The 16,270-nt window shown below is 40.2% G+C and overlaps 1 protein-coding gene across 3 annotated transcripts in view; it reads right to left on the bottom strand.

The window, feature by feature from the left end:
* The window catches only part of PARD3B (par-3 family cell polarity regulator beta), a 394,146-nt gene that overhangs the window by 38,851 nt on the left and 339,025 nt on the right, over positions 1-16,270 (bottom strand). For all 3 annotated transcript variants that reach the window (XM_038141819.1, XM_038141820.1, XM_038141821.1), the window contains one exon: positions 12,268-12,403. In XM_038141819.1, the coding sequence (XP_037997747.1) occupies positions 12,268-12,403 (136 nt within the window). The remainder of the gene's footprint in view (positions 1-12,267; positions 12,404-16,270) is intronic.

The following is a 16,270-nucleotide window of genomic DNA, read 5'->3' as shown; positions in this document are numbered from 1 at the left end:
TTCCTCCTCAGTAATGCCCTACCTCTTGATCAAGGAGGTGAAACTAATGGTTTAGATTTAGAGGGAGCAGAAAATTCTCTATAAAGGCAATAGACTGAGGGAAATACAAACACAGATGGGAACTTTAAAAGGGAAACAGGCTGTTCCCATAACAGTTTAAAAACATGGCAATTGCCTCAGTTTTGTAGAAAACAAGCTCTCAGCATTTGCTGTATCTTGCAACACTAAAGAGAGAGAAAACAGCAAAGATGGAGGTGAAGCCAGAACTGAAAAGTGTTTTTACACAGTCCCACAAAGAAAATACTCTGCTTTCTGAACCCTCGCTCCACGATCCCCCAACCCCTGGTGCTGGAGAACTATGGTTTCCTTTGACCAAGCAAAATGAGATAATTTCCTGGCCTGTGTCCGTCTCTGTGGGTGGCTTCCTTTTCCATTAGTTGTATAATATGTTTTGGTTAATTCTATCTCTTAATTGTCTTTAATGAGCACCAGATTTGCAACACCCTCACTTGCAAACCTATTCTCAAATTAGAGGCAAACAGAAGTTTCCCTTGAGTTGAGAGAGAAACTTAAAAGCAGCAAAACAAAAAACCCACAGCACCCATCAACATTGATTCTTTCCTGCTAGAAGGAGGCATTTCAATTGCTCTTCCCCTGAACCAGGCTGAAGTAATTAATCTCTTCCCAGCCACTAAAGAGAATGACATAACCTGTCATGGAGATACACTTGTGATGCAATATACAGCGCACTAATCCATATGTGTGGATACATTTCTAAAGCAGGTCTCCTTTACTTGTTGTACAATACTGTGTGTAATTCGTCTCCCTCCATGAAACCAGTCCCCTGCTTTACCGTGTTTGAAACTAAGCTGCTTCTTGTTCCTCCCAGTCTTGCATTCTTTGCTTCTCTTCTCACTGTAATTAGTTTACAAGACTACTTATCCAGATGATTACTGCTTTTAAATGACAGTCGTCTTTTCTTTTACTCCAGTTCATTGTTGTGTATCATTTTGTCTTGCTATCTGAATACCCAGTTCTCTAAAGCATTTTCTCATTATGTTATCTCCTGATATAAGGCATTTTGAAATACTTCATGAGAGACATTGTATGAAGTGAATTGAATTGAATTTTCTCTCAAAGTCAGGCTTTCAGCATCTTTCTCTAGCTAAGTCAGCAGAGTTCTTGGCACCAATGCCAGGGTGTAATGGCCATGCTTTGCAGCTCAGCTATGAGATTGTGTTCTTTTTAGGGAAAATGAAATGACAGTGTCAGTACCTGGAAAGCAAACAGAGGACAGATCAATATTTCCATTTAAGATGAGGATGGCAAAATGAAAATGTTTGGTGTATTTTTGAGTGTTTTAACGCACACATTGAGATAACACTATTTTGCTGTGTCTACCTACATCTGGCGTTGGTGCTGAATGTGTACGCAGGGGGTATGTGCATGTCTATGTCAGAGAAGAAAAGAGGGAGGGGAGGGGGAAATAGCAGGGCATGGGACTAAATTGCAGAGCAAGTAGTGGAAATAGACAGTGAAAAGCTTCCTGCAGGCAGGCAGCTTCACAGGGGAGAGCAAGCCTTTCATTGTCTATAAAATCATGCCTTGCTGGAGGTCCTCAAGAGTAGAAGGGGTAGCACCTAGAGGCACTAAATCTCTCACTGTTGTATTATTGCATTCTATGCACTTAGCTACTGTACAAACCAGCACACTGCTTCAAGAAAAGAAAAGGGGGAAGAAGGGGGGAAATGACCAGAGGGAAGAAGAAGAAGATGGCAATAAAATTGGAAAACACCCCCCTGCCACAGCTCTCCCCAAGAATACTTCACATCAAAGAAAAGCTGCAGAGTAAATCGTCACGGAGTTAAAAGTTAACTTCAACTCCTTCCATTGTGATTTGACACCACTATGGAACAGTACTCCTAGAATTTGAATGGTTAGTCTGTAGCACAGGGTATTAAATCCACCTTAATCCTGTTAAACACAGATGCCAATAAAGAGAGGCACTCTCTTGATGGCATCTCGACAAAAGCTCTCCACACTGCAAATTCAATATGGTTAACAAAAAAAAAACAAAAAACCAAAAAAACCACCACAAACCGCCCCCCCCCCAAAAAAAAAACAACAACCAAAAACCAACAAACCCAAAACCCCTCCCCAAACCTGGATTAATACTGAGCAAACAACATCAGCATAAGCAGGCTTAGAGACAGGAATTGCTTTCCATATGCTATGGCATCAGGTTCCTCCGGATCTTCAGATACCAGTCTGTAAATGTTACAGACATTGTTTCTCCTGCTTGCAACTGCTGTTGGGTGGTGACCTTCTTTGCTTGCTGATACCAATTTAGCAGTTGGTACAGTTTTTCTCTGATTTGGTACTGTCTGTTGTTTGCTGGTACCAGATGGATACCAGATGGGTAACTGTGGGCAATGGTTCCTCTGTGTTCCAATCCCAAAAATCACTGCCTATAGGGTCAGTCTTGTCAGTTGACTCCAAAGTGGCACTTCAAAGCAGCATTCTGAAAAACCTCAACATCTGTTCCTTACTCCTAATGACCTTAAAAAAATGTTGCAGACATACTTTCCTTTAGCCAGGAGTTACTGTGCATCTGCAGGAAAAATACAACCTTACAGATGCTCACAGCCATCAAACTCACTCTCGCTAATGGCAGCTCCAGGAGCCACCACCTCAACTCTGAAAGTCAGCACCGAATGTGAAGCATAATCAATATATTTTTTGCCATGGTAGCTCCAAAATGTAGAAGTTCAGAGATATTTCAAGGCATTTTTCAAAAAAGTACTTTCAGCAGTAAAGTGAAAGAACAAGAAAAAAATTAAAAAGTGGCTTTGAAAGGCAGCAGGGATACCCGAGGGCTAAGTTTAAAGCATGAAGGGAAAGCAAGAAAGGATAAAGTGATGGAAGAGATCTGTTAACTATTAATTTCTGATTGGTCTTTCAAAATGTTGACCTAGTTGTCAAACAATAGACAGGAGCTGAAAGGTCAGTTATTGGAGTTGAATATTGCCTATTGCAGTTACCTCCTGTGTTATTCCATACAACTGCTTTTATTTCTAAGAACAGAAAAAAAGTTCATTTAGGACAGTACGCAAGTATTTTGGTAAATTCTCTACATGTGCAGAATGCTGTCTGCAGAAAAATATAGCTGACATCAAAGCATGTTCCCCACCCCCTGTCTTGCTTCATGGAGAAGTTATGATAAACAGGTTATGTGTTCCCTAAGGTTACCATGGAAACCCATTCTTTTCAGGCCATCATTTGCAAAGGTAAAATTTGCATTAAAATGTGATGGAATTTGATTTTGTGCATGTGTGTGTGGAACTCAAGTGGGGTCATGCTACCACGCAGTATAGATGTTATTTCAAACCCAGGAGCATATGCTTAGGAGAGAGATCTATTAATCCATGTAAACACCTCAGTGACCAAATTACAGTTTAATTGCTAACTTGACAAGGATCTTCCTAGCAAATTGAGAGAAATACATTAAAAATTAGCTTCAAATGCAAATGTAAATGTTCATACTGATCCACTGGTGGGTATCACTAGATAGCATTTTGCTAAATTCCCCTACAATCATTGCACAGGAAGGAGTGAATTTAGATTGTCAGAATGACTTTGTTTTGATGATGGCAGACCAGGGACAGAAGGCACAGGCAAGTATTTCAAATTATAAATTTTTATCTTATCTTGAAGAAGTTCTCATCAAATTATGACCTATAGAATATAATTTAATATAACCATGCTTACTGCATTACAAGAAACTCTTTAATCCAAGTGACTCCTTTTGTTTTGAGTCACACAGTAACTTCAAACTTTCACTCTAGGTATCTGCTACTCTGACTTTTCTTGGAATAGCTGATGGGTGGAAAGTATAACCTATCCAGGCTTCCTGAGGGTCCAGGTTCCTTCAGAGATACTGCCATGGTTTGTTGTCACGTGCAGCACCAGCATTCCTAACACAGAAGGGCATTATTTGCAATCATAATGTTGACAATCATTATTCCAGCCTGGCAAGAAAATGGATGAATAGACTAATCTACAAAGATCTTATAACTGGTGACCAGACTGCATTGTAGAGGAGATACCTGCTGCTCAGTTGTATGTGTTCACAACCTACATGCTAAATTTGATTTACTACTTTATGAAATCTATGCCACTCTGGGTTATTTATGTATCAGCTGTCCTGAGCAGCAGGACACCCTTGGAGGCAGCAGGGTCAGAACTCTTATTTCCACTTGCAAGGCAGACATTCCAATATCACCTGGATTACAGAAGACTCAATAACTCCTATCATACAGGACTTACCACACACCGTTCAGCTGGAATGACACTACTTAATATTGGGCAACATGACATTTAGCACAACAGTCAGGCCATTTGATGAGGAAAATGCAGCAAAAACACAGGCAGGAGTATGTGTTGTGCTTGCTTTCTTAGTGTTTAGCATCAAAGCACTTGTTTAACATAAAAAACCCCTTGATTAGTGTCTCAAAAACACACCAAGAAAATAAAATCAAAATCAACCCTTCAGATTAGGCTGCCTGGTGCCATTCTGGATTGGGACATTTCTGTTTACAAATTCAATTTACTAAACCAAGCAAGAACACTAAAGAAGCTTTAAAAAAGAAGTTTTAAAAAACCAAATGCAAATGAAGATTAAATTGATTACTAACTTTTGCAGAACTTCTCAAACTCAGCACATATGATAAGAGGAATGTGTTCCAGTCAGATTCTGTAGGGAGCAAGAAGGAAGATACTAGTGCTCCTTTTTCCAGTGTTCTTTAAGAGCCAGACTTAGAGGTGAACATTGAAGAGAGCTGGCCATGAGCAGAATAGTCAAACTTATGTTCAGCACCAGCCTTACGGGGTAAATGCAGTTCTCTTTTTCCATATTTTGTACTTTATTTTAATGTAGTCTTGATACTAGATTAGCATCTGCACTACAGACCTTAGACTGGGAACTAATAAAGTTATCCACCCAATCTCTCCATGTCTGAGTCACTGACTTTCTTTTTCATTTTAAATAATTATAGCAATGTTGCCTGTTTGTTGAGAAAAATAGGGCTTTTATATATTCACAGATAATTGCGAATTCCCAACACCAGTGATACATTCTAATTACTTTCACACCTTGGCTGTGAAAAAATCTTGAACTTTTTAGTGTTTTTCTAACTGCAAGACAACAATGTAGCCAGAGCACTGACACCCTGACTGCTGACGCTGCACCTAGGATGAAATTTAAAGAGCAGTTCTGCTAATGCATTTTGCAGCAAGGAACTTCAGCAAAACTCAAGACGACCCAAGGCCTCCACCTCAGATCTTGCACTGCAGGAATGAGAAGTGCTGCACAGCTATACAACAGAAGAACTCAATTCAGAAATCAAAAGTAATGAAAAGTCCATTATTTCAGTTGGCTTCTGTCACACACTTAACTATAACAAATACAAGATCTGGGCTCTATAACAGCCTCAATGACATAGCTGTATTACTTGACCCAGCTTCTTTCAAGCTCAACCCTTGACCCCCAAGTTCTGCACACACTGGGCAATCATTGCTGGTTGCCTCACTGAGGTCATTCTGCTTTCCCTGATGTTAAATGAACAAATTTTGCAGTCCTTTCTCCAAACCACTCTCTGGTTTAGTGGGATGTTATTCCCGGAGGCAGAGCTGGACAGTGACCAGCATCTACAGGAAAGGGGATGCCGTCTAGGACAACAGTAGCCAGGCTACTCTTTGGATCATAGCTATGTTTTAGGGAGGAGATTTCTTTTTAATCTGCAACACTGAACATAAACATGACCCAGGGAAATTAAGTAGTAAGAATTGAAAGAGAAGTCAACCATGACAGCACGTATTTGACAAATGCACCGGATACCTGGTAGTAAAGGCCAAAACTTGTGCCTGAAGGGGATCAGGTTTGAGGCCTGATTTCAGGCCTGGTCCAATAAATAGCTAAGTGCATGCTTAGCTTCAGACATGAATTTCAGCGGCATAACAGATTTGTCTTGTGATTAAAAAATGAGTGTTGTAACTGGGGCCTCCTTCCAGAAGTTGAAGCAGGCCTCTTACTAATGGCCTGAGGAAGAGGAGGTCAGTTTGAAATGAAGCCGACTTTCCCCGCTCCCCTGCAGTCTGACCCAGGAGCAGCTGTATTTGATTCTATTGGTGCATGGGGCACTGAGCTGCTGGGGGCTGGGACCAAGCTGCCACAGAGCAGCATCACTGCGGCTAAGTAAGGGAGGGAAAGCTCAGAGTGCAAAGTACTGGCTTTGGCAGCTCCATGTGAGAAGGCTGCGTGTTAAAATCTCAGTCCTCTTGCAGCTTCCCCATGTGATGCTAGCCTGAGATTTGGCAGAGTGTGCACACACGCTCAGGGAAAGCGACCACACACTCCCCTGTCTACAGAGTGACCAACAAGACAGAAACTTGCTGAAGCCTATACTGGCAGGAGCTTGCCAAAACCGAAGCAAACTGCAAAGACCCAGCTACTATTGAGAACTGCAGTCAAGCCCGATTACAGCTAGCTCCAAAAAGGCTACTTGTGCCCATTTTCCCTGCCCCACATAATAAAAAGCCAACAGATAAAAGCTGCAGAGCTGTGGGCTGTACGTTCAAACACAGTAACTGTTCAGAATGTTCTGCGTGGATTACCTCCTCACAGACTCCCCTCATCAATATAATTATCAGTTAGAGATTTGTTTCTTGCCTTCCTTAACATACTGGCAAATTAGGCAAAATGTATACAATGCAAAACCTCTAGGGCCCTTCATATCATATCAAGTTGATCTGTGGCAGCTGTCATGATCTCTGCAATGCCCCACTCTAATGCTCCATTTGGGCAATATCAGAAGAACCTGTCCTAACTGCAAGGGACATGATTGCTGGCATATTTGGAATCTCTCAGTACTGTGAGCCTGCAAATACAGCCACAGCCTGGCAGCACCGCATGTTTTTATCTGATTTCTTTCAGCAACTTGTATGAAATAAGAGAAATGCTTAGTGTTTGTCTTCCTCAGAATCACCCCCCTGCACTGAAAAACAACAAAACCCAGCTGTACGCAGAGGCACCTTGTAGAATAGATGGCATGATGAATTTCTGGAATCCACATAATATTGCAGGGTATAAACAGCACCAATGAGCTTTGATAAGATGACATATGGTACCAGAACTGTTTCCCCTGGTAAATGAGAGCATGTACAAAGTGTATGCATGAAGACATGAGCATTTCAGACTCCCCTCTGGTTCAGATAATCTGTGCCAAATCTAACCTTTGTATAAGTAGGAATGATTCCAAACAAGTTACAGAAGTCACTCTTTATTACTAGTATTAATGGAATTGAATTTGGCTCTCCCTGCATGTGCCATTTGGAATAGTTTTTTTTCACATGAGGTTTGGCGGGGATTTCTCCCAAATAATTTCCCCCCAAAACTACCCCCAAAAGCTGGCCTGTAAATTTCAAAATCACGCTGCTTAGTTAGAACAGCTCTGCGTAATACATCCCAATCCGAAAGCTTCATTAAGCAGAGATAATTTGGAACCATAAGAAGTTCTTGATCAGTAAGTTAATCATACATTCTAATAAAATGTTTTGAGTACTCTCTTAATTAGTATTCTAACAACAAATACTTCCGATTTGTATTTTTTAAAGCAGCTATACTTCAAATATGTAATTGTATTTTTCTTCCTTTCTTTTTATTTAATGTTTTCTACTAATAGCCTGTGGACTCAGAAAGTCTGGAATTTGCATCAGTTTCTGCTATATGGTTTCACATAAAATTGTCAGTTTCTCCCATTGCGCTAGAAGAGAGGAATGTTACTATTCTAGAAGTTGGAATTCTGGTTTCTAACCATAGTCCAACACAAACGTTTGTGTGTTTTAGGAACCTAACCTATTTGAAATGCAACATCCTGAACATGGAATTAATTGATCATGAAAAGTACAAACAGCTCCTTATTCATCCTGAAGGAAGCGCAGAACCCTTTGACACATTATGGAAAAATAATGCAGTTATTAATGCTCCTTTCTTTGTTCTCGTTGATTTTTAGGCTTGGAATGCTGCCAGGCACACAATAAAGTACGTGGCCTTTAACACACACAGGCATGATTCTTTTTTCCTACTCTCAACTGGGAACTGACAAAACTCAGTTCATTACAGGTTTATTTCAATTGAAATGTTCACAGCCAGGATCCAGAGACAGGTTTTCTTGTATCTTTAGGTTATTTACAAGCTGGCAAATCCTATCTGCAAATAAGGAAATGGCTTTTAGAAACAGTTAACCCAAGGTCCTCTACGGTGACGCTGCTGTGGTCACTAACAGGTGAAGAACTATTTGCAATGTGGCTGGTGTTACATGTAGTCCTTGAATGTACATTAAAAAGATAAAGTTTCAAGGATTTACTGCCATCCTGAAGGAAAGAATTGATGTTTTAAGTAACTGGATTTGTACAAAGTCTGTAAGACAATCCAAGTAAATCCTCAAATAGATGATTAATTCCTCATTATTTAAAGGCCCTTAAATACAAGTGCAGATGCTAACTGCATGGCTTTCTCTTGACAGCTCCTTAGCTATTTCTCATGATCTGCTATTAGGCTGTGACTCCAAAGCCCTGAAAAAGACTGCCTGTGAAAAACCCTTCTAGCTCCTAGAGAGACTAAGTTCTTGCAGCTTATTCTTACACAGTTCTTTCAGAGTCTGACTGATACTGCAGCTATGATAATAGAACACAAACATCTGCCTCATTTGGGAAGCCCGGATTAGGTTTTTATTGGGTATCTTCATGAATGCTTTGAATATCTGATGTGCCACTAAGACATGAGCATGTATACACATGCCTAAACCCTTTTTATCCCAATATTCCCTAGCTGTCAGAAAATTTTAGGGTAATCTCATTTTACACTGACAACAAAAGGCATTCATTTTCCTAGACAATATTTATACTTATTATCAGCTTGTCCTTTGGCTAACTAGCTGAGGTTTACTTTAAACCTTGTGATCCACCATACAGAATTTGGTTTATCATTTACCCTAGTTATAAACCTGAAAAGAGGGGGCGGGTGACTGGGGGGGGGGTGGGGGGCGCGTGGAGAAAGTCCAAAGGATGAAAAACTTGACAACAAACCAAAGCACAACGGAATTGGAAAAGAATTTTAAAGGGTCTGGCTCTATAGCAGAGGGAGTGGTATATACATTTGTCTGTTTATGGAGACTCACTAAACTGAATTATTCAGTTTCTTACAAAAAGAAAAGGAATAGACCATGGGGAAGAGAAAGCAGAATGAAGGCGCAAGAGAGCAAAAAATTCATCCAGCAACAGATGAGAAGAACAGAGGAGAACTGGAAAATGGATGCAGGGGGGAGGAATGGATGATGAGAGAATAGCAGGCCTATTTAAAATGAATTTTTGACCTTATTTTTAAAACATTTATGGATCCCAATTGCCTGTCATGAGATCATTTTCCCTTACAATGCTAGCTTTTCAGTCGGCTCTGCACTTTAACTTGATTTATCCCATTTAAAAAAAGTAGATTGTTAGAAATACCCCTTCTATTAGAAATTCTGTCCCATTACAGTGTCAGCTAAAGGCCACTTGTCAATGTCAGCTTTATCAGATTGAAATTTGCTTCATGAGTTCTCAGATACTATTTTGGAAGACAGGACCCAGGGTCCGTTTTTGAGGCTGCTGATTTGTGATGGGATAGTGTCTTCTCAAATTATCCTCTGCTTTTCCCAGCTTATCTGCATGTTTCATGAGATGGTGAGAAGTGATTACAGCAGCTGCTGTACATTAGAAAGACATCTTATAGAAAAGTTGGCTTAGGTAGAACAGTTGACTGAGAAAAGTAAGGAAAGGACTAATTGAGTCTTAAAAGTACAGAGACCCAGCATCTCTTTTCCAGCTGCAGCTTCCCTGGTGCCATAACCTCATGCTGGAAGAAAGAAAGCTTCTACCAGAAGGTTTTCCTCCTCCTCAGCTGTCTGTTGTCTCTTTAAAGAAAGACTTGACATCCTGAACATTAGAGTAAGTTTTTATTTATTCACAATTATGCAATTAGTCATCAACATGTCTCTTCACTGATAAGTAAAGGCGGAAAAAAAATCAGCTGTTGTTCGATCTGTGTTACCACAGTACTGCTGAGGGTCAGCTGCCCGAGGTGGGAATGATGGCATTGCTTAAAAGCTACCTTGAGGTAGCATTCTAGCAAGATGTTTTGAGACATTTTTTTTTTCTGTTTAATATTTTGATTCTATTTTTGTTCCTTCTTTTCTGTCTCTCTAGATTGTAACACAGGTATTTTAAGGGTAGAACTAAATGCAGAAGCAGAACTTCCAGCCATGAGTCAAAAGCAGCTGTGGCTGCAGTATTTTCCAGACTAAAAGACAGTGCCTATGAAAGCATGGCCGGATGGATCAATGGATGATATTGTTGCAATGAAGAGACTAGAAGTCTTTGAAGTTTATAAACTACTTCAACAAAAAGAACTGTTGCAGCAACAAATTTCAGAGTACTAAAGCCCTCAAGGTAAACTCTGATTTTTGAGCAGACTGCCATTCCTCATAACAAAACTGTTTACAAATATTCTGCACTGGAAGGAGAAAAACCATCAATCCTGGTGCCACTATTATGAATCATTTAATGATTAAGGTATTTTAAGCACCCTTTCAGGTGCTTTGATTAAGGACAACATGCCTCACGGGAAAAGCAAAGCTTTGGAAATCAGTAATCTCTGGGCATTATACCTAACAGGAAAGGCTTAGAGAGGATTACCAGAAGAAACCTCAGTGAATCTTGTGAAACTACACTGGATCACAAATCTCAACCTCATCTGAGCATTAATAAAGTTTTATCAGTTTCAGATAAGAAGCAGAAATCCTCAGGCTGCTGAAGAGGTAGCACTGACCCAGTCTGAGGCCTGTGAGGACACTTGTCAACAGGACTCCTTATTTCAACAGGAAGACACATTTGATGCGTATCCTTATTTTAGTTTACAAAAGCAATTCAGAAGAAGAATGGCAGGTACATTGACTCACAAATTTGGGTCACAAAATTTAAGGCAGTGGATTAAAGTTAACTGCTTTAAGGAAAGAATTATTTTGCTGAAGATGTTACTTTTGGTAATTGAATCAGAATAATATATACAACAACAGTTTTGGAGTTAATGAACAAATATATATGATAATTTATGTAAAAACACCCCTTTTAACTCTGCATCTCTCTGTGGCTTCAATAAAGTCTACTCTTGCATAGGATTTTTTATACTATAGCAATCACTGCAGATTTCACTTCAGCATTCACACCGATTGTTTGGAGACATTAAAGCCAATGTTAGTTCAAACTTCAGGAATATATAGATTCTTAAGATTTTCACACAGTTCTGTGTTTTTTTAAACTAAAATTTTGAATTTAGCATAAATTGCATTTTATCAAAACGACATTTTTTGAATGTGGTTAATTATCATTACCTTGAAAGAGACAGAGTCTAAGTTCAAAACTTGCTCAGGCAGAGCTCTTGAGTATCCATAGACTATGGCTATTGCATTTATTTAACCAATTCAAAAATCTGGCGCTGCTGATTTAATCTCTGGTTTTTCTATAGGTTATAGGTTACTCTGCAGTAGTGGGGTAGATAATATGTATGTGTATAGCTTGAGGCCTAGATGTAAAACAGGGAATAGCCCATGCCTGTAACAGTTCTATAGTGTTCATAGAATATTTTAAGAAATTTGATGCAGAGGAGCAAATTATTACATTTTTCACTTCATAAAAGTTACAAAGGCTGTAACGTGGCCAGATTGCTACTGTCCCATATGCAGAAGGAAGGGAAGGACAGACATGCTTCTGTTTCCTCCCCCTCACTTTGCAGCTAAGCACAGTGAGAGGCTGCTCTTCTAATGCTCTTGTTAACCCAGACAATCACTGGATGAACAGCCAGAGTACCATAAATCCATCTGAAAAGCCTTGATGCTACCACACATGACAAAGTTTGGCAGTGACTCTCGGTCTCGGGCTTAATGGAGGAAACCTGCGCCTAAATGAGACACAGTGAATGGACGAGTTAATTTTAGCCAAGTTCTCATTGCTATCATTTCCTTTGGTGGGCTGGCATTAGGGATTTCTCCATTTCTATGAAGTCCCTAAATTCACGTTAAACTGATACAGGATTTCTGGAAAAACCAAACAAATCAGCACCTTCTGCTACCTCTGAGTGTTGCCGAAGCACTCAGGATCCCGCTGTGCACCTACCCAGCGCTGGTCGTAGTCAGGCAGCTGCGTCCTTCCCTCGTCGTCCTCGTAGAAAGGCAAGCCCTCCCGCCTGGCCTGCTGGTACTCCTTCCGCAGCCTCTGGATCCGATCAGCGTTCCCGCCACCTGGGCAGCCACTGAGGGGGAAAACAAAAGCCAAATAAAACTCCTATCAACACACATATCTGACACCAGGTACACACAGAGAATTGCCAGACCCGAGACAAAGGGATTGTGTTTGATTTTCCTGATTTGCATAGTTCCCACTGGCCCATATCAGCCTTATTTTTGCTTTCTTATATTGACAAAGCTGCTAATTGTGAACTTGATTCCTGTTTTTAAAAAAGGCTGGCCCTGTCCAAAGAACTTAGCAATTCCAGTACAAGACAAGAGACAACAGATGGATGCAGACAGATGGGGGAGCACAAGAAAACTTTTAACATTCCTGTGAGCAGCTATAAATGACTATCATATTTTAATAATAATAATGATGATGATGATAAGCTGACAAAAAATGTTTTCTTTTGCTCCCATGCTAAATGTGGAATTTCCCTAAAATTACATATGTTCTAGGTAAAGAATAAGCTATTATTCAGAGAGAAGCAGAGATAAGTTTTGTCTCATAAAAAAAAACCCCAAACTCCCTCCCAATTATACAAAGAACTCAAAACATCAACCATGAAAATCCAGGGTAGGCAAGAGAGATGGGAAAGCACACTATTAAATCTTGACACTACAGCTTTAAAGTGGTAATTAAACAGTAATTCACTTAGTAATCCACAAAGACTCACTTGTATGCAGAACTGCATACACCGCAAACTGCTCTGGTAAATCCAGTGGAGTTGCTTAGTTTACCAAGTTAAACACATGCCTTTCTGTGGGTTTTGACCCTAGTGAGCCTTCTAAAACCTTACAGCTGGGCTTGTACAACTGTGGAAGCTCAAGCTATAACCAGGAGCTTTTAAATAAAATCCTGAAAATGGCTAAGAATTCAAAAACCTTTGTTCATATTTAAAATGAAAAAATTGAAAGTTTTCTGCAGGTATTTCCAGCCCTGCTGTAGTCAGCAGTGGGGTGAGTGCTGGGTGCATGGCTAAGTAGCACTTACTGGCATTCACAGGGAATTATTAATTATACAATCAATTTGTGGCTGCTCCTAAACTCAAACCATTGCTTTTGCAGCACTTCACTGTATATTCTCTTAATCTATAACCTTAACTCTGTCTCACCATCAATGGATTACTGAGACAGATTTGCTCACATGAGCACAGATTCAGTGGAGCATCTTGCTACATCATGCTCCCTTATGAGTATGCCAGAATCTAGGGAAGCCCTTTACAGGATTTGCATAGCAAACGGAATTTGGACAGCACACACAAAATATTGGACACTAACCCATGAGTTCAATAATACTTAGTTTCTAGTATGTATCAGCAATCTAGACTGGTTGGAAATTAGCTACCAATTAAGAGAAATTCCACGTAGGCTGCAAATGCAACTGAATGCATATTCATTTAGGATTGGAAATGGTTACTTGCAGCATCAGTATGTTTCCATGAGAAATCAAATTACTTCCTTTCCTGAAGCCTAAGTTATCCATCCACTCTATAAAGTCCCAGAGGTTTCAAGCTTCTCTGGCTGACTTACTGAAATCTTCCAGAGCACGTGAGATTTTTCTCATGATCTGCCAAGACAGTGCAGAAAGCTTGCACAAACTCTGTGGACTACTGAGAGGAAAAAAAGTATATTCCCTCTTCACCTTTATTTCTTCCATAGATAAATGCCTCTGTTCCTTGCATTAATTCTTGTCAAATAGTGGAGAATCATTTCCAGTTTGCAAAACACTGAAACTCAGGTCCAGCTAATGGGGACTATCACTTAGAACAGTGAAGCTTGGTCCCTAGCTCATGAGCACTACAACACCTGTGAAATCCCCTGACATTACTTGTGAATAAAGATAAAGTGTTTAATGAGGGCTGCTAACATACAGATAAGGCCCAAAGTATTGTCCCTATTGCTTTGCCAACAACATAGCCCAAAGCAGCACTGATTAAGAGGGAAACATTGAAATACAGGCAATAGGTCTAGTTTGATTCCAGCCAATCTGGTTTCCTGCAGCTCTCTGCAAACTGTACAGCAGCTGTCACCAGTGGTCTAACCCACCTTCTACCACCAGGTACTTTGGCTGAAGAGACAATCTGAAAATACGACACACATTGGGTATGACACACCCCGCCCTTTTAAATTAAATCCGAGATTGATACATTGCAAGACTATCAGGAGCCTGAGCTCCACTGACTGTCGGTCTCCTGTAGATGAACTTTCTTCTGCTCACACCCTTTGAGCCAGCGAGTGGAAGCGGTGCTGCAGAGTTCAAGCTCATTATATGTATTACAAGACAGGGCCTGACAGATTTTGCTTTGGCAAATCTCTGCCACGCAGTATTAAACTACAAACCCTAACCATGAGAATGAGTAGGAACATTTAAATGAAAGATAGCAGCACATGGAAAGTTATCCATCTGGATTAGTGTGAAAACACAAGCATAATCTCTGTGGAAACAAGCAGCTCCGTGAAGTCTGATTTCCTGTGCTTCTCTCCTGTGGGTTCTCTCGTGTCTGATAGCAGTTCACACTGCAGTGTTGCTCCCCAGCAAGAGCATTCGCCCGGGCCTCTCTAGCAGGCTGCTTATTTGCACTTACTGAAACTTTGTGTTCCAGTATCTCCTGAACATCAAGTCACCAGTCAAGTCTGGTCAAAAATGGCCAGCAGGTTCAGAATTTGTTAGAAAAGTGAAGGGAACAGGTAGGAAGAGGGTTGGTCAGTACATCCACTTCATATTTTCAGGATACAGTTAAAGCTCCACCATTTTTTTTCTCCACTGGTTTACAGGCACAAATGTAAAAGACATTGGCTTTTGAAAGCGCTGCATTCGAGCTTACCATGGAAGTTTTACCCACTCCTGAGTAAAGTGAGATAAATATGATGCCCTGTGCAATGCTCATGAAACAGCTCTGAATTTCAACTTGGCTCCTGACAATTATGTGAATATATGAACCACATTCAAACTCACCAGATGAATTCAATCAGCACTGTGCAAATATCGCATACATAATCTATTAGTTTACCCCAAAGAAACTGAAGCATTGAATTCAAACAGAATGAAGTCATCAGTAATAAAAAAAAGAAACTGATAAGGCAATATTAAAAAAAAACCCAACACAATATTCCAAGATTTGCAGAGAAGATCATACATTGACTGTAAACTATTCTCCCATCTGCCTATAAATACATAATTAAAAAATATTGGTTTGATCAGATAGCAGTTCTCAGACAGGGAAACAGCAGATGAATACCAGTTCAAATGTTTCAGATGCATGACTATTTATACTGTAAAGGAACCTGAGCTTACAGAAGAAATATAGAAACAATACTTCAATCAAAGTCAGTGTATATGAAGGACACTTACTGAAGCTTTTCAGGCAAGCACGGTAAGTACAGCAGACAGGTATCTTTTACAGTAGCTTTGCATTTAATGCAGGGCTCTCTCCTTGAGGATATAAATATTACAGGCCTCATCATATGTACAGTTTTGTGCACACTTGCTTCCCTGACATGACTCTGCAGCCACGCTACGTTCTTCAGAGAACCACGCAACCACACTTTTACCACTCCCCCCACCATCACATGTTCCCAGGATCCAAAATTTAATGTACTCACTGACTTCTCTGTGTCACAAGACTGTGAGAGAACTGCTCGCTCAGCATTTTCCAGTTGTTTTCAGAACGATTTCCTGAAATTGTGCTACATATAAGGAGCTGCTGATTCACAAGCAGCTGACACTGGGAAGTTCTAAAATAATGTCTATGTGTAGGAATGAATCTCTGAGAAACTTCAAAAAGAGTTGTGAAGACTCAGGTGCTGATTTCAAACAATAGTAACAAACATGCCCCAAGCCATAAACAAACTTAAGAGAAGATCAACAGTTCTTGCAATGAGCTGCA

This window comes from Motacilla alba, chromosome 7, assembly GCF_015832195.1.
Source record: "Motacilla alba alba isolate MOTALB_02 chromosome 7, Motacilla_alba_V1.0_pri, whole genome shotgun sequence".
NCBI lineage: Eukaryota > Metazoa > Chordata > Aves > Passeriformes > Motacillidae > Motacilla > Motacilla alba.
The sequence above is the reverse complement of the archived record's forward strand: the minus strand, read 5'-3'. Positions and strand labels throughout refer to the sequence as shown.